Below are 19,985 nucleotides of genomic sequence, written 5' to 3'. Positions count from 1 at the left end.
CAAGGACAGATGAGAAGGGGATATGAAAATGTGGATTTAGCACAAAACTCAGAAGAGGTGAGGGTGAACAGGAGACCAGAGGAAAAGATAGTAATACACAGACAGACACAGCACATCCAAGGACGATAACATGGTTAAAAGAACTAGTGTTGATATTAAACGCATACACTTCCCAGCAAAGGAACTAGCAGTACTTGACTTGCAAAAGCAGAGTGGGGTTGACACAGTGCTTAATTTGTAAATAAAGAGGTGCCGGAGCTCAAAGCCCTTCTCTTAAACACGAGGCTGCTGTAATTAAATCTGCTAGCAGTGAATACTGAGGCAGTGTAATCCTGAAGCCATCTTGGGCCTCTTAAATCCAATTACGGCCACCCCTGCCCCTTTAGCTCATCCTGCAACTTTCTACTTTCTCCCTTTATGATGCTTTTTCGTTTTTCCTTCTTCCGTCTTTCCCATATGTGTCTTTTGCTCGCAGCAAATGTTTGAGGCAGAAGAATAAGCCCCGGCACTCACAAATAAGTGCCGGTGCTCAGCACAAGAAACAACAAGCACAAATTAAGCACTGGGTTGAAAGATGTTTACTGCAAGAAACCCTTTTAGTAAATAAGACCGGCCTAGATGAAAATCTAACTTTTCCCCCGAAACATTATTATTCAGATAAGAACGAAAGTGAAAGCTTTGTTAGACTCCCAATTGGTGAAATTGAAGGGAAAGCACAGGAGAACATCTTCAAATAAACTATGGCACGTGATTATAGGACTCAGATGAAGGATAAAGCACTTCATGTGGACAGGGCAGAATATGCCCCACTGAGAACCAAATCGAAATATTGTTCTTCAGTCAACAAGACAGGGACGATCCTGGCAATGCAACTGAAAGCAAAAGTCAATATGGATAGGAAACAAAAACGTGTTAAAAGTTTTCCAGCTGGCTGGCAGATATGACTCAGCTGTTGTCGAACTTTTAAGCCATTGAGAGGACCAGTGATGGTCACTATCTGTCGATGCCTCAAGTTGTACACTGCAATGGTGGTTAACGCTAAGTTCAGAGGATGGGTACTCCCTCAGGGCGATGGCCTATTTAACTCTGTAGCCTTGAGAGGAAAAATACTGCCTCCGATGCTCAAATCAGGTCCTGCGCCTAACTTTAAAGTTACCATCACAAAAATGCTAATTATCTTACTCCATCTACTTCTTAACTATGTAGAAGCCCTTAACATATTCATACTGATTTTGGCGGAAAATAGACTTAACTACATACTTGGGCATTCACTTAGGTTACAGGCCTGCACAAGAAGTGTCTCTTAATTTCTTCCAATTAATGAAAATAACTAGGCAGAAACTTCAAAAATTATGTGAGAGACACTTCTAATGCTTGGTCACGATTGCCGTAATCACACCACACACCAACAACTACTTAACTCTTTCATTTGATGAGGTAAAAGGATCTTCTTGCTGCTACCCATCTTTAGCAAGTCGTATGAATGCAAAAGACACAAAAGAGAAATTTGAGGCTGTATTTCTCACCTATAACCAAGGTTACAATTGTAATATAGAGACAGTGAACTAATGCTTGGATTTCACAATTTTTCTCTCTGTTCTCTCTTTTTTCATTTAATTCTGTTTTTACCTGTGCAATGGACAAAGAAACCTTCAGGCATGGAGAGAGAAAATGGGTTATTGTCTGATCATTGTTTATGCATAGTTAGATAAAATCTTTTGAAGACCACAACAGACAGTAAAATCTTCTAGATAAGCAGAGACTATTTTAGACGCAGTAAACATTAGGCACTACATCAACGATTAAGGAAGGGACTGCACAATACCTGACCAGATTTGAACATTGGAGGGAGAATGAACTACACATTAAAAATCTAATTTCAATACTATACAAACAATTGACAGAATTTAACCAAAAAGGAAAAAAGTCAGACCAGAAGTATTAGGATGATGATTTGGGAGAATTATTACCCACATGGAATGGGGAAAGCCATTTGAGAGCATGAAACTTCACACATATAGTTAAGATGAGAGAAACCCAATAACAATTCTTTCACATTGGCATAGGACACCAGATAAGATAGCAAAGTGAGATACCACCAAAACTAACCTACGCTGACGGACTAGAAGAAGTAATGGGATGATGACTTTGGAAGAATGATTACCGACAAGAAATGGAGAAAGCCGTATGATAGAGCATGAATCTCTTTCATATGGAATCGCCATCCAAAAGCATCCCTCCTTTCAATGATATCTTTAGTATGGCAGGGCCTAAAAATGCCATAAAAAGAAAACGGAAACAGCAGTACAGATAAAATCATTAAAAGAAAAAAAAAATGCCTGACTGGCGAGATGCAAAAACAACCAGCATGGCAAGATGTGGGGGAAGAAGCAGATATCAGAGGGTGGAAGGGAGGAGGCAGTGGCAGCCAGCTGAACAAGGAGGGCAAGAGAGAGATGAAGGAGTAGAACAGGAACCGTGAACGACCTGCCAGAGGGGTGTGGAGCAAACTGACCTCAGAGGGCAGCAGGTAAGGGAGGGACGGGGGCAAAGAAAGACCATGAAGGACCCGGGGCAGTAAGTTGATTTTGGAGGAGGAAGCAGGGGCAAAGGAAGCACAATGAACCATGTATGGGCAGAGGCAGAGCAATGAACCAAGTATGGGCTGAGGCAGCGCATGCACCGTGGAGGGCAGGCCAGGGGCAGCAAGCTGACATTGGAGGCCAGCAGGGAGAGACAGGGGCAGCGCAACAGATTACACATGGGGCAGCACATGCACCAAGGAGGGGAGGAATTAGAAAGGGACCTTGATAATGTGGTTCTCTCAAGTCATTATATTGGCATCCACTAACATGCATGTATATTGTTGGCATTTAGGAGGCATAAAATATAGGTCTTAAATGCAGAAATGTGTTATCAGTATAAAAGTACAGTTTTTAATTTTGATCACAAGAGGGAGAAAGTGTGAAGCATACTGCTGAGCATAAAATAAGGTTTCATTCTTCTACAGTTTTGGTGACATGATGAAGGTAAAAAATGCCACTCCCACACACGTGCTATAGTGATGATGTCAATCAGTTTTCAGCGGAAGCTGACACTTAAAACATTTGAAATACTAAACCTTATGTTTCAAAGGTTGATCCCCATGAGTTGCATGGCCTGGGTTTTTAGCAATATCCCACTCCTCACTACAAAACAAATAGTGCCCTAAGCAGATTCTGGCTCCAAAACAGGGGAAGTAACAAGCTTGGGCATGTTCTTCTAGTGTCACAGGTCACCTCAGGGAAGTGAGGCGAGATCAAGGCCACAAAAGAATCTCTTTTGGGCAGACCTTGATGGAAACCCTGGCAAAGATGTGCCACAGCCTCTGTCACAAACACACACCGCTGTCGAGGACAAATCTTCACAGACAATATCATGTCCTAGGAATAAAAATCGACCACACAACAGGTATGTGTATCAGTTGAAGACTCCATTCGGTGTAAAAGGGTCTGCAGAGTAGTCAAAGGGAGCTATCTGTTCGAGGAGGCCTATCTATAGTGATGTAGTGTACAGAAATCTTCTAGAGCCTCAGGCAGTTTTGCCAAACAGAGCACAATTATTTTACAGAACAAGTCTCAAGGTACCTGAAGGGTAGAGTCTGACTAGTTCAGTATGACTTAAAAAGATGTACCAGGGATCTTGCTTCCAGAGCAAGATGGACCTGCTCCTTGCTGGTCGTCTGTCTGGAGATGAATGCTCACTTTATACCATTTTACATATAAAATATTGTAAGTAACAGAGGAGATGATTTAGGGCCTGGAAGTGACCACACTGGCCCACATGGTCAGCAGGAACTTTGTCGCTGCTCCTCTGGTAGACACTCATTTGCAATATATAGAGATTGCAGAGATTCCCATTAGGTCAGTAGGGATCTCTGTGCCTTGAGCAGAGTTGCTACAGTGGCTGTGCTGAAGGCACTGAAGCTTTGCCACGTGGGTGCCAGATTAGATATAAAAAACGGTCAGCCGCTTTCTCGGTGGTGTAGTGGGTGAAAACAGATGGGTTAGAATACTACGTAGAACAATTAGTATACACTAATTGCAAGCACTCCTCCCATAAAATGTTTTGTGTTTGTAGTGACACCGTTAGTGGCCAGGATTAAGCCCTTGATCGATGTGCCGCATGAGCCAAACTGTACCACACTGATTTAAGGTTTGAGTAGTCTGAAACAGGTTTGAAGTTACTTGTGTTCCCTCCTTGAGGAAGTTCACCTAGCAATTCTTGATGGACCGCTCCGTCGAAGAGCAGGGTTAGTACTGGTTTGCATAAGACGGACCATTATCTAGAGTGGCACACTGGGCAAAAACAGTGATTGGAATGCTACCCAGAGTGATTGCCAGTGGGTTAGAGGATTTGAAAGCATTCCTCACAGCATCTTTTATGTATTGCCCTGAGTTGCAGGGTGTTTTCTCCATGTGGGTGTGAACATTAAGTGATTTCTCTGCATGGAACCACCATATCTTTGATAATCCTAGGCATGAACTCATCTGAGGGGCGACATCTCCAAAATAGCTTGAGTTGACTGTCATTTTAATCTAATGTCTGTGAAGCAGTGAGCCATTGCTTCACACTGGTGGAGCAGCAGGGGAAATGCAAATTTGGTGGGACCGGAGTACGCCCATTTAGTGAGCTTGTCACTACACGAAATTCCAATTGAGGACCAGAGGGGTTTAACAGGGTAGAGTGTACTGATATGTTTTATGAGTCCAATTTTTATTGAGGTTTTTAAAAATAACATACACTAAATGGGAAAATATGTGAAACATTCAAATTCAGGTAAATAGGTAGAAAGTTCTTACTTGCCAAGAGTGAAAATGTGGGTAATCTGCACAGGTTCGGTTAAAAAAAGGGCCATGCATAGGTATACAAGATTTCAAATCATGTAGCGCTTGTGCTAGGGCATAGATAGCATTATATGCCTTGTAAGGATATCTGAAGTTATTCACATCGTAGGCTGATTCATCAAGAGTTTCCAGTTTTTCTTTTTGGGTGCACACGCTCTTTCCATCCCTCTCATTTCCAGTCATGGTTCTATTGAAATCCTCCCGCCATTGACAACTAAAGGCATGCTCCCAGAACTGCTTTATATAAATATCATTGGGAAATTTAGATGGGTGGATGCCATAGAGGAACTCCTTAAACTTTGGCATCTCTCCACTGTAAACTGCAAATCCCACTGTGCCATGTAGAGTATGCCATAAGTCTTTCACTGCAAATACTGAAGAAAGCCAACTTGTACTTGCAATCCAAAGTTTACCAACAATATTCTGTGCAGAAATTACTTTTAAAAAAGAAATCATTTGAGGAGAAAAGGTGAAGCACACTATGACTCTTGATGTAGAACGTCGTATGACATTGACCACGTGAGATAAAGATTTCTGTGTGACCTGTGTAGCTAAGGTTTCATAGAATTCAACACAAATGCCGCTCTTAGGAGCATCTTTCAGTAGATTCTGACCATGCTGAAGGCCAAAGTCATTGTCTGAAGCCAGAATTCCTATCCATGTCCACCCAAAATGAAGACACAGATCGATGTAAGCCTGGGCAAAAAAGTTTCCATTTTCAGCAGTCCGGAGAAAAGATGGGAACTGCATTTTATCACTCAGTATAGAGAGTACTGCGCCATAGCTGATCTAGTCGGAAGAAAAACACATTTAATAGACCGTCAATGTTTAACACATATCATGCTAGTACTTTATTGTCAGTTAAGCTGCCTTGTATGTACTTCTAAAAGTGAAACTCATGTAAGCTAAAACACGCACGTGGTTTAACTTCAAGATCTGAAATGTTGATATTATACCCACGTGCCGACTCAAGCAGGCTGTTATTTTTGACTGTTAAGAAATGAGCAACACTTGTCACTAATTCACAGACTTTTTATAAATTGGGTCAGGTGACTTTGTGTTATGAAATGCGGTATAATATTGATACCCCCACAAGCCATTTGTCCTTGTCCAATTGTTGCTGCACAGCCAACCACATAACAGCAGTGAGCCACATTGCGGCATCAGAATGAAATCCTAGTGCACGTCACCAAGTTTGGCGAACCTAAACGCAACGTTCCTTTCAATTTCCAGAGCTGTGCTGCCAACCCAAAGATGCGATCAACATTGCGAAAATGGTTATTATTCTCCAAGTAGCAAAAAACATTTTGGGACTTGTACGTTCACTTTCCCATCATCACTTACAGTCAAACCCACATTGTGGCTTACCTACATTCATCATGATCTACGAAAAAAGAGGAACCACAAAGGGAGAGAAACCGCAGTATGGAGCGAGAGAGCTGTTCCCTTAGTGTTTCGGGCTACTCGGATTTCAGTGCACACATCTTGTAGATAAAAAAGCAATGAATTAGAACTTGTCTTGCAATGTTTCTACCAGAGTGGCTAGAGGAAATCGGGCTTTTCTGCATGGTTAATCCAAATTTTGTGCTCTTTTCTAGATCCTAATTCTTTTGGATTTAGCACTCTGTGCAGTTTACCCTTGCTAAACCGAAGTAAACTGTCTGTGTGCCCCTTTAAACATGGTTAAATTGGCATATTCTTAATTGACTTATTTAATTTTCCGAAAAGGCCATAGTATATGGTGCAGTAATACACCCCTGGAAAGGAAAGGTAAGAGCCACCTGTGGAGTTCAGCACCTATTTTGCTGTGCTTTACAGTAGCAAGGAAAAGATGGCTTCAGGTCTACCCTGCGTAGCTTGGCAGCTGCAACTTAAGTACTGCTGCACAGACCTATCAAAACTGCCCTTTTGACAGCTGGGCAAAACCTATTTATAAATATTAAATAAGTCACTCCCTAAGCAGCCTTTGCTGTCTGCAAGGTAAAGTACATAATATGAAATAGTGGAACATATGTGACATTAGAAATGGCGTGTCACCCCAGTGACTATCTCCAAAATGACATTGTCAATGGTCAGGCTGTAAATGGCACATAGGACAATTCAAAGTATGGCATACATAAGTTAACCTATACATTTTCACCTGTACCAGCTACAGACTTCATTCAAATACTTATGGGCATATTTACAAGAAAGTGGCGAATTGGTCCCAATGCACCACTTTTCTTGTGTCGCCTCTGCCCCACCTAACATTACCATGGTTGGGCCATATTTACAATATGGTGCATCATGGCCGTCGCTAGGATAATAGTATCAACATTTTTGACGCTATTGTGGCAAAGCATAGGAATGCCCATCGATTAAAATGGGTGCATCATTTAATGCCTGCTCTCAGCTGGCGTTATAAATGAGGTAAAAAAATGATGCAGTGAAAAGTTTTAAATTTCACTGCACCATTTTTTTCAGGACCCCCTACGTCATAATGCTCCCCTTGCATGCAATATGCCTGGTGCAGGCATAACTTTGCACAAGGGTGTACAAAATGGTGCAATACAAGCATTTTGCCACTTTGTAAATTGCATTAGCTCTCCAGCCACTGCCCAGTCAGCACTTGGCCTGAATAAGGCGTGAAAGTGATGCTCTCACAGCTCCCAGAGCAGAGACACTGCTCTGGGAGCAAGGAGGTGTTTTCTTCACCTGACAGTAAGATCAACTGGCGTGGGCCTAGGATTTTGATTTACTTGAAAGTGGACTTCCCAGTCACAAGCAAATGCTAGGTGGCACCTGAAAAGGTCACTGCCTTTGTCCCACTAGTCAGGATGGCACCAAAACCAGTTGGAAGAACGCTCCTCCGAGAACTAGTTTTGACTGAGTACAAAGGAGGGGACGGCTCATTACATGGCCACATCCCTGGGAGGCACCCAGTCTTTGCACAAGGGGAGAAGAGTTTACTCATCTTGAATTCAGAGAGGGAGAGGGTTTTTGGAGTTGTTTGCAGTAGGGCATACAGGAACTGCTGAAAAAATGAGTAAATGTTCACCCTGGGAACATTTACCTCATTGGTTGGGGAGTGGCCCACCCACTAGCTAATTCTATGCATAAATGTGGCCCGTTCTTAGGACAGTTCTTAGACCTGTAGAAGAAGAGAAGATGACTAGACCTGTTGTCTGTGACTTGAGAGGTGCTCTAAAGCACTGGACCTACCCTTATCTACCTAGAACAAAGAACCCAACTCTAAGGCTCAGTTGACTGACCTCTGGTGTGGCTACTGTGACACAACGAGCTGAAAGATGCCTTTTTCCTGAAGTACGCAGCTGACGAGTGGCAAGTGGACCTGGACTGGGCTTTCTTGTTGGCCTCTGCCTGATACCCTGAGAGTATCTATGTACCTTCCCCTGAGGTCCGGGGGGCCCTGAGATATGCACTTTTGTGGTTATTTGGGCACCAGAAAAAACATTGTAATGTTTGGAAAGCTTCAGAAGGGACCCATGGAAATAAGTACCTGATCGGCAGTTGCAGGGAGTCAGATTGAGTTTCAGCTTCCTCCCTGTCAAGGCTCACAGCAATCTGAAAAAAATGACTGAGTACTATTCTGTTTTGGAACTTGAAACATTTTGAGCAAAAAATCGCCAAAGCTCCAGTGGGATCAAACTGGCTCAAAAATCTGGTCTTTAGTTCCTTGGCAGCAGGAACAACTTTAGCGGCAGCCCGCTCAGAGAGGATTTGTCTTTTTAAAAAAGTGACTAAGGACATTGTTACGAGTCTGGCAGTCTTAAGACCGCCAGACTCGCGGTGGCGATCGGACCGCCGCACTCCTGCTAAGTTGAGCTCAGTCGTGCTAATCACGAGCCCTTTTTCTGCCAGCCTTTTCATGGCAGGGTCCCTGACATGAAAAAACTGTCAGAAAGTAAGTGCTGGTGCCGCTGGGTGGACTCTTGCACAGCCCACGACCATGTTGTGGGCAGTGCAGGGGTCCCTTTGCCCGGCACCCTCGGAATGTGCACTTTCTGCTATGGCAGACAGTGCACGTTCCATGAGTGCTGGGGGCACCCTCTGTGGACTTTCTTCTCCATGAGGAGCCAAGGCCAATGCCGCGGCATGGCTTCCACTGGGCTGACCAGCAGAAACCTCAGATTTCTGAGGTTTCCACCATTCAGCCCAATGGAAAATTCATATTAGGGTGGGGGGACTGCTTCACCTCCCAGGATGACCAGTCATGAATCTAGAGCCTCTGTCCTTGCTCGGCCCTCCCAGAACTCAATACCCATTCAAATTGATTACAACCTGAATTGGCAGTCAGAAATCGCCACTGAGGATCTCAGCCAGACCGCTCATTGAGACCAAATTGAATCTCCAGAGATACCACAGGATGACGCATTTACTCTAGTGCCTGCTCTTGAAAATCTTGCACATGCCAGTCTGAAAAACTTAAAAGTATCTTCAACCCACGAGCTGCATGCAGACCTTGCACAAAGTCCTGCTCACACTCTCCTGGACCGGCTCTCGATTCCCATCTACTCGCCAATTTAGTCCATGAATCCGACTAACTCTTTAACATTCAATCGAAGGAAATAAGTAGACCCACACAAACATTATCACCTAAGGCATAGACATGAGGGTCTTTCTGACCTCTCCCTCAAAACAGACAACTTACAGCAGGACCTACAGCTTGTATTGACCGATATGAAGTGAGACTAACAGAACTCCTATGATCTAGAGAATACATTCTTGCACAATTCACTCAATCATTATCTCTCTATGGGTAGTCAGACCTGCTACAAACTCATCCACTCAGCCTAACAGATTAGCTAATCAGTTTTCCCAGAGAGCATTTGAATCTCTACTACAATTGTGTGAACTTCCTCCACCAATACCCTCTCTGGTATAATTCAAACAGTACTCATAAACATGTTCAGAGATCCTTATCATTAAACAAAAACACATAAAATCTTAGATAAGTACCCATCACATGTAATTCTATAAATGAGATAACAAAATAAACAAAAATCCTTAAAACGCCTACTATATAAATACATCACCAATATTATGTTGATTTAGCTATCATAAAGGAAATATGGGTAAATTAATTTTCATCTCCCATTCTAGATATACTAATTTCACTGAGCTATGATCTCACCTGACTAGATAGACCTTCTAAAATGGGTGGGGTCATTCCTTGCATTCATCAATCAATATTTACAATAAAACCTTTTCAAACAGAAACGTTTTCTTCACGTGAATACCTGGTTTGAGATCCCTTTGCACAGTTTGCTAATTCTACCAGCCTTGAGAGGAGAACCAAGCATTTGTTGAGCAAATTATGGAAACAATCACAATACACTCCACTCAACACTAAGCCTGCATTAAAGTGACCACGGTGGCACATCATGTGAACTATTTTAAGGCTTTTCTATCTGATCTCAACTTTACACAATCTTGCACTAGCCCTCAACACAACAAAGATGCCATATTTGACTGATAATCGCAAGAAGAAAAGCAGTCAAGCTAAATTTCATGGACCCTTATGACTAGTTCGACCATCACTACATTATTTTCTACATAACAAAATCAGTGATTAAAAGCAAAGGTCAACTTGTTAAGCCATGACACTGGGACATCGGAGGCGTAAAGAGTGAGGAACTGTCAGCCCTCTGTCAAAGAGGTTTTTCATCACCTACAGGTATCGAAGAGGGACATGATCTCACAGATCACTACAAAAACTCAGTGACTGACATAATTGACTCACTAGCACCTAAATGACTGAAGTGAGTCTCCTCTAAAGATAGCAAACCTTGGTTCAATTGGCACCTAAATGATAAGAGGAGAAGACTGAGATCTGCCAAAAGGATCTGGAGGCTTGATTCATCTTCACCCACCATAAAAACAACTGAGGTCACTAAGGAGATCTTACAAAAAAAACTCATGCAGAATTATAAAACAACATTTTTCAGACATCAATTAGCCAATGCCAGCTATTGACTTTAAATAGTCTGAAATCACCAAAAATCAACCCAATAGTCAATCTCTCTCCAGTCAAGTTGATGAAAGCTCACAATTGAATTGCGAAGTCTTTTCTTCTTTCTTGAAGGCTAATACTAAGCAAATCAAAAGAAAATTCAAGATTTCTTCAGAACTCCTGGTCAACTCAAATTGACTCTTTCATTAGCCAGTGCAAACAATGGATATCGCCTGAAACACTCACAGCAAACTAAAAAAATCACACTATGTGAAAGGAATGTAAGATCCTTGATAAAGCTGGCATTCTAAAAATGTTGTCATCCTTAACCCCTTCTACAAATTACAACGGCCCTGTCCCCTCAAGACTTCATAAAGAGGTGAATCATCTCATACTTCCTTCATGGACCAAGACAGTGAAAAGTTATTTGCATTTTATTTTTATTGAAAGACTTTTATGAAAGCTGCAGCTTCCTCAATGTGAGCGGCAGCTTTATTATCATGAGTGGTTGTGACCGGAGCAGCACCACAAATTTTGAACTCTCTACGTCCTGAGACAAGGCTGAATTTTTCAACAGCCTCCTTCAAGAAAATGGTGAAAGCCCGACTGATTGACAAATTTCTTCCTTAACTGATTCTACTATATCATCTGCAGTTTTGACCTCAAGATATTTGTGATTCATTTGTTTTTTATTTGCCCATTTGAATACTTGTAGAGCATGCTGATAAAATAGGGTCATGTTTGAGCTTTATAAAAGTATTTCAATAAAAATGAAATGCAAATAACTTGTTTACATAAATGCAACTTTGCGATTCCAGAGATCTTCTCACCTAGCTGACTGGGATGTACTATATGTAGATGGGGAGAAGGCTGATCTCCCTACCCTGCAAATTCCACAATAATATTCCAAAGATCTGTTGAGAATCCAGGGATTCTTAACAAGTTGATTATTGATATTTATGAATAGGTTTCAGCAATACACAATATGGAAGTTCAAGGTGACCTTGGGAATGTGGAGGGTAACACTTCCATTTGGGCAGCCCCATCATACTCTGGAAAGATCCCATGCTGCATAGTTAGGATACCTTTGGATGGCCTCTAGGTTTTTTTTATGGTTGCTTTCCAAACAAATTATACTTTATAAACATATATGGCATTAAATAAGTCCCTGTTTCCTAGCAGGAATGTATATTACATCATCAGCGATACACTGTGATTTAACTGCTCATATCTGTATCTCTGAGCCGAGGTCCCAGTGTCTTAAGATAGACATCAGTAGATTGTCAACCCAGGAAAGAGGTGAAGGCAGTGAGCTAGCCGGGGCAGAAGTAGGTGGCAAATCAAAGATCAAGGACCAGGTTTAGGCTCGAGGAGCTCAGACAACAGCTAAGAGGGGAAACCTCTAATAAGTTGAGACAAGCCATCAGGCTGAAATGAAGAAAAACAATTAATGAAAGGGCTGCAGAAACCATACTACAAGGAAAGAAAACTATTTTGTTAGGATACACAATGTTGCTTAGCTAAAAAACATCTGATGCGATTTTGCACTTTGTTATTTGATCATGGACGTAGCCCAATTTAATCATTTGATAACTGAAATTCAATGAGAAGAATAGAAAGGATTGTAATGTGGGGCCCTGCAGTGCAGGGGTTGTCCAAACCTTCAGGGTTCCCTCAAGCATTCATGGAGTCCCCATTTGATCTGAGATCCATGAATATATACGTGATATGGAAGACTTTGGAGCCCCTCACTACATTCTGCAGGGGGGCCCCTATCATTTTGGGTTATGCGACTTCGAAGAGATTACATTTTGCTTTTAGCACGGACTGAGAGGGGTAAAATATTTCTTGTCCCAGACAATGTAGCTGAATCCAAGGAGAAAGAAAGGAAAGAAGGTACTAGTTAAAATTCCGTGGACATTCATGAAGTCACCTGGTGACAACATGACAGTAGTCCTCAATGCTTCACCACCTAAACCACAAACAAAAAAAAAAAGAGGCTTTGTGTCCTCTCAGATGTCTCACTAGAACAAATTATGTAAGGGGCCGAGCCATCTGTGAATTAGGAGCATAGTAGGGGATTTTGGCAAATTCACATAAGGGCCCATAGGTTGTGCTTTTCATAGCGCCAAAGTTGAGAAACTGTCAAGATACAGCTTGCTGCAGGTTAGAAAAACACCACTGCAGCAATGATAGTCATGCAATTGGGAAAGTGACTCCTACTGGCCAAATGAAGTAGAACATCACATACGCCAAAGGTGGATATCTACCAATGATAATTTGGATTCAAATTAAGAATGTAAACAAGGACTTCTCTAGCTTGTGACAAGGAAACCTGAATGTTCTTATAAACAGGGATGCCAAAACTACATGGCACTGTTCTTTTTTTTGCATCCCCCTAACAGTAATGTATATTACATTATCAGTGATACATTGTGATTTAATTGCTCATATCTGTATCTCTGAGTTGAAGTCCCAGTGTCTTCCTTTCTTTATTTTGCAGGGGAACAACTTAAGCATGTCAAGACAAGCAACCTCATGGTAGACATCAGTAGATTTTCAACCCAGGAAAGAGGTGAAGGCAGTGAGCTGGTGGAGGGCAAAAGTAGGCAGCAGATGAAAGAGCAAGGACCTCTTTAAGACTAGAAGAGCTCAGATAACAGTTAAGAGGGTCACCTCTGATAAGTTGAGACAAGCCATCAGGCTGAAATGAAGAAACACAATTAAAGAAAGGAGCTACAGAAACCATACTTCAAAGAAAGAAAACTACATTTTTAGGATACACAATGTTGCTTAGACTAAACGATAGATGCCATTTTGCACTAAAACAGCAGATAACCATTGAGATATTTCTAAAAGATAAATGTAACACCTGTCACAGATGAGACCAAAGAGAGGGACGGTGTACCATTACCAGCTCCTTGGAGTCAATGAAGTTTAGATTTTGTTATTTTACATTCAAGGATAAGGGAACTCTATCACATTGTATGTTCAGAGCTTAACAAGCACAGAGTTCACAGCATGTTCAGTTGGTTTAAAGCACAAGGTTCAGAAGCTGACGGTATTGGACCAACTGAGGATTTAAAAATTTTAATTAGGCCATAACCAGCACAAGCTTAATTTGGAACATTTTAATGCCTATCTCAAATAAACAAACCAATAAAATTCTCTGGGGTGAAAGATTTGTATTTAAGAAATTTGCCTGGGATGACTTCAGAACTGAAACCACATCTAACAGGAGAAATCTCACCTTCAATATTGTTTTTAATAAGAAGTATCACCAAGTCAAGCACAACACTATAGGCCTGATTACAACTTTGGCGGAGGGGGTTAATCTGTCCCAAATGTGACGGATAAACCACCCGCCGTACTACAAGTCCTTTATATCCTATGTAACTCGTAATACGGTGGGCAGGATAACCCCCTCTGCCAAAGTTGTAACCAGGCCCTATATGTGGGCGCTCATTCTTTAAGGAGGGCAATACAATTCTCTGGGATAAAAAATGTGTATTTAAGAAATTCGCCTGGGATGACTTCAGAAATGAATCCACATCTAACAAGAGAAATCTCAGCTTTAATATTAATTTTTGATAAGGAGTATCACCAAGTCAAGCACAACACTATTTTTGGGCACTCATTCTTTAAAGAGCAAATATCAAGTGTCCTCATCAATGTGCACTAAACCAGAGTTTTGATGTGTCTAGCTAGAATAGTGTAAATCAAGAAGATGATTTAACTGTAATGATTGAGGTATTGGACTTCTCACATGAAAGCTGCTTTTTTAAGCCAATGCGTAGTGAGGGGCATGTGAGAAATGACAGAAACTAGGCCACTGGTATTCATTAATTGGTACAATTGAAGATTATTTAGATGTCACTCAACTTGAGTGGAAGAAAGGGAGTGGATTTACAGCAACACAGCTGTATCTAAAAAGAATCCACAAATAGACAAGCAAAAGAACAAAGCACAATGGTGGATTCCATACACCTCAGATAAATGAAAATCTCACTGAAATTCCACAAAAAATAAAATGACCTTGAAACAATTGTGCTAGTAAGCCTGATTTAATCTCAGTATACACTAAGTCCCTCTCTTCGGGAACTCTCAGCAGAGCCTCTAGCTAAGTGCAAGAGATATAGAGCCCAGTACATTACTGAATCTGTGCAACAACTCCAAATTACCAACACTGCAGAAAGACTAGAACAAATGTGAAGGCGCTAGAGAACAGGTGCTAACCTAGAATTCTGCCCCCATGACCTGAGAGTTTAGCAGTAAAGATCAGCAATAAAGATGGAAGCTAGAATGTACAGAACTTGGTGATTAGAAAAATATTGAATACAAAAACAATTTTTATACAAAAATATTTTGTCAAGAATATTGGGATGTCAAAAATATCAAATTTAAGGATATTGTTTTAAGTGTTGTTTTTAATATCATTGTAACTAAAATTGTTTCAGAAAAAATCATTGACTATAATATAATTTCTAAATGTTTTTATATGTATTTTATAGTAGTATGTTTGATTTTATATATTCTATATTTTTTTTATTTGTGAGCTTAGTATAATTATTATTTATAAAAAATGTAAATATATAATTTTTGTTGTGTTAATGTGTAAAAATAATGTATATATTTTTTGAAGTAGCAGGATATTAGCTTTTTAGGGGCTAAACGTGAGAAGATTTTTAAAAAGTGAATATTTTAATTTAAATGTAAAGTTAAATATTTTAATAGTATGCAATTTAATATTGTAAGATGTATAAATTAATTTTGTTACATTATTAATTTATTTTAAGATTATTTCACAATTATTTTATGGTATGGATACATTATATTAAATAAAAAAATACGTCATTGTAAATATGTAAATAGTTATTTTGATTAAAAAACTAAGGCGGTCATTGTGACCGCGGCGGTCGGCGGTCGCCGCCCGCCAAGCGGTTCCCGCCGAAAGACCACTCCGCGGTCAAAAGACCCCGGCGGCCATTCCGGTTTTCCGGCTGGGCCGGCGGATTACCGCCAGAAGACCACCGGCCGGCCCAGCGGGACAGCCCCTTCAACAATGATGCCGGCTCGGAATGGAGCCGGCGGAGTTGAAGGGGTGCGATGGGTGCAGTGGCACCCGTCGCGATTTTCACTGTCTGCACAGCAGACAGTGAAAATCTTTGTGGGGCCCTGTTAGGGGGCCCCTGCACTGCCCATGCCAGTGGCATGGGCAGTGCAGGGGCGCCCAGGGGCCCCACGGCAGCCGTTCCCGCCATCCTGGCTCCGGCGGTGGACACCGCCACAAACAGGCTGGCGGGAAGGTGCTCGGAATCCCCATGGCGGTGCTGCAAGCAGCGCCGCCATGGCGGATTCCCTGGGCCAGCGGGAAACCGGCGGGAAACCGCCGGCTCCCCTTTTCTGACCGCGGCTTTACCGCCGCGGTCAGAATCGCCCAGGAAGCACCGCCAGCCTGTTGGCGGTGCTTCCGCCGCACTCCGCCATGGCGGTCATGGACCGCCAAGGTCAGAATGACCCCCTAAGTAAACCTAATGCAATCTATGAAGTTTAAATATATTAATACAAATGAATATTTGTTTCAACTCTTTTTTTAAATTTTTGAGTTTTTGTGGAGTTCTTTAACTTTTGAAAATTATGGCATTGTTAATTAATTGTTTGTAAAATACTTCCTTTAATTTTTACATTTATTTATAAAATGTGAAATGTATAGTTACATTATGGACATAGAATATAGAATTATTTATGATGCATACATTAAGATTTTGTTGTATATTTATATGCTATAGGTTCATTTATTTAAAACATATTGAACAATATTCTAATAATTACATTTTTATTATTGGAATATGTTCAATTCAGTTTTAATTTCAATTTCAGTCTTTATTTGATCATTATAAAATAGATCATAAAAGACAAAGCATACCAAAAAAGCATAATAATATGCAATAAATAGTGCCAATAAATGATCACAATTAAAAGAGACAGTTGAAAGACGTAACATCAAATAATCACAATGTTGCGTATATTAAAAATAGAATTAAAATCAGCACTAGTAATAAAAATATGGACTAAAACAAGAGAACTCCTCAAGGTCAAAGACCTTCTTAAAAAACAGCCAATGGAAAAGCAGGATGCAGGGTTGCCGCCACATTGGCTATCTCCAAGCCAGACGCATCACTTGTTTCCCGCTGGGCTGGTGAGCCGAAACCAAACGTTCTCGTGGCAGCCCAGCGGGAAATTGGCAGCAGCACTGATGCCGGCTCGTAATTGAGTCGGTAGCAATGCTGCCACTCCAGGGTGCACCAGCACCCTCCCAATGTTCACTGTCTGCGCAGCAGACAGTGAACATTACGGGGGTGCTGTGCAGGGGGACTCCTGTACTGCCCATGCCAGGTGCATGGGTCGTGCACGGGCTCCCCATGGCCCCTTGCACCTGTTATCCACCAACCTTCTCATGTCCGTGTATGCAGTGCCGCCCTGGCTTATTCCGACCTCTGCGACCGCCAGCCCATCGGGATCATGGATCCTGGTGGTGATGGCGGTACGTTGGTTGTCTAACTGCCAGGGTATTAATGTGTCGGTTGGAACGCCACAGCAGTGGCAGTCCTGACGCCAGCCTAGTATTGAGGCTCTTAATTATCTTAAGTTTGAGCAGTAGTGGTAACAAAAAGTGGCTTGTATAAAAGCAATAGAATATGCAGAATAAGACAAAATGCAAGAAGGTCTGGGGTAATTTCTTATCACATGGGCAAAGGCATATGTCAATAGTTGAGGATTGCCCTTGTGGGAAACACAACATTTACCGGATGGAGCCAAGTCTAAATTTGTTCAGTAGCAATCTTTCATAGACATTCTTCACATACAATAAATATGCCGCGGCCTAGGAACTATCTGTACTAAGCAGAACTCTATTAAGGTAGGCTTCATTAGCTCCACAGCCTCCCTTGCATCCTGCCTCTGTTTAATAAAACAATCCTGAACTCTGTCTTTATTCTTTTTAGTGATAGTTTCTGGCTTGTAAAACAAATAAGTGCAACCCAGGACTGAGGTAGTGTCCATAATGTATTTTAACTATAGGATAGTTAGTCCAAGATCACAAGAAAGACAGTCCCTGAAGATTGCATGGTTAAGCTCTGCTTCAGTGTTAGCCCAAACTGAAAACCAGAGTGCTAAGAGGGCAGCATTTGTGGTATCCTGGACATAGTCTAGTCCTAATTCCAGGTGGAAACAGCAATGGGGTGTAGAGGGAAGGAGATGTAGAGGGAGGGAACGACTAACGACAAAATCTATTCTATTCTATACGGATAGTACTAACTTCTCTGTAGCCCCATAACCCCATACCATAGGAAATAACAGTTCGGTATTTCCTTTGGTATATTTCGAGGATAGGCGCAACAGGTTTTTTCCCAGTGCAAGCCTCAAGAGAAAAGGTAGCTCCCACCACCTGCACAAAGTGGGACACTCTGCTTTTAACACAAGGTGACCAATTACAGGCATCATCAAAATCCAAACCAAGCTATTGAAAGGACCTCATCCTGCCCAGCTTGCACCCACTATGCTTAAAGTACAGGATTTGGTGTTTTTGGGCCACACTCCATTATTAAAGTCTTAGTCAAATTTGTCTCTAATTCCAACCCCTTCATGAAATCCACAAAAATGATAACCAACTTCTTTAGCCATTTGTCATTCTGGCCAACAAAACTGCTTCATTAGCATAAAGTAGCGCAGAATGGCTCTTTTATCAGCACAACGCATATCTGATCCAGTCAGCATCAAGGTTGTTTCTATGTCATTAATATCGAGTAGGAACAAGATGAGAGCAAGAACACACTCTCATGGACACCACCATTGATTTTATGAGAAGTACACTCCCCACTGGCCCCATTTCTAACAAAGCTCTAAGATCATGATGAAGTAATCTTAAAAAAGAGATAAACCTTTGTCCAAGTCCATATTCAAAAGAGCATCCCAAAGGTTTCATCTATCGACACAATTGAATGCATTAGACAAGTCCCTAAATGCAAGATGAATAGCAGTGCCCTTTGCAAATTTGTGTTTGGCTATAAGTAAATGTAAATTAAAACACTGTTAGATTGTGCCTCAGCCCTTCTGATAGCAATATTGTACATGGGAGAGAATATTATTATCATGCAGCCAGGACATTAGACGCTACAAAATTATTCTACCTAATATTTTGGTGGTGGAGACAAGAAGAGATATAGGGTGATAACACCTTGGTTTATGAGCATTACCGTTTTTGAAAACAGGGACAATTATAGACATGTTCCAAGAGTCTTGTGGCCCCCACCTGACAGGCAGAGTTTAAAACACTGGTAAGAACTGGGTACCAGAACCTAGGGTTCTCTTTAAATCAATCAAGGGGAATTCCATCCGGTCTGGGGGCCTTTTTAGAGGGGCTATTGAAAATGGCTTTAAGTACCTCCTCCTCAAAGAAGAGAAAACTCTTGTGTATAGGAAAGTCAACCTGCACCTCTTCTTGACTCTCAATGGGTCATTACGAGTTTGGAGGTCTCATGACTGTCATGTTTGTGGTGGTGGTTGTACTGCCAACGGGCTGGCCGAGAAGACTGCTGCCAAATTATGACCATGGCTGTATTCCCAACAGAATACAGCCAATCCACCACTGGCATCACCAGTGCGGTCAGACCACCACAGATGACGGTAGGAACCTTCATGCCGGTGGAGACCATGTTGCCGCCAGACAGATTACGAGGCTGTACACCGCCAATGTTTTCACTGCAGTCACACCACTACAGAAACCCCGGCGGAAACCAACTCTATAAAAGGACACACCCACCTTCAGGAGCATGCATCCGTCATGAGCCGCCATGGAACCTGAGCTACACGTCTTCCCGCTGCTCCTGCTCGCCCAGCGACTCCCGAACCAGCAGCAACAACAGCAAATGTGATGGAACATGCACGCTTACTCTCACACTGACACGCACACCCACACACAGCCACATACACACATGCACATACATAGTACACACACTATGGCCAATATACACACACTTCTAAAACACACACCAATACCCAGATAAACAGCACAGTCAAACACTATAACACACAACACAACCAAATGACACAAAAGTACCGCAACACCTCAAAAGCACCGTCATTTA

General features: G+C 41.8%; 1 protein-coding gene across 1 annotated transcript in view; it reads right to left on the bottom strand.

Annotated features, from left to right (window-relative positions):
• The window catches only part of LOC138246922 (extracellular calcium-sensing receptor-like), a 287,015-nt gene that overhangs the window by 248,058 nt on the left and 18,972 nt on the right, over positions 1 to 19,985 (bottom strand). The window contains exon 2 of the mRNA XM_069201669.1: positions 4,842 to 5,675. Within this exon, the coding sequence (XP_069057770.1) occupies positions 4,842 to 5,675 (834 nt within the window). The remainder of the gene's footprint in view (positions 1 to 4,841; positions 5,676 to 19,985) is intronic.

This window comes from Pleurodeles waltl, chromosome 7 (assembly GCF_031143425.1).
Source record: "Pleurodeles waltl isolate 20211129_DDA chromosome 7, aPleWal1.hap1.20221129, whole genome shotgun sequence".
In the NCBI taxonomy this organism is placed as follows: domain Eukaryota; kingdom Metazoa; phylum Chordata; class Amphibia; order Caudata; family Salamandridae; genus Pleurodeles; species Pleurodeles waltl.
This window is presented reverse-complemented; position numbering and strand designations above follow the sequence as displayed.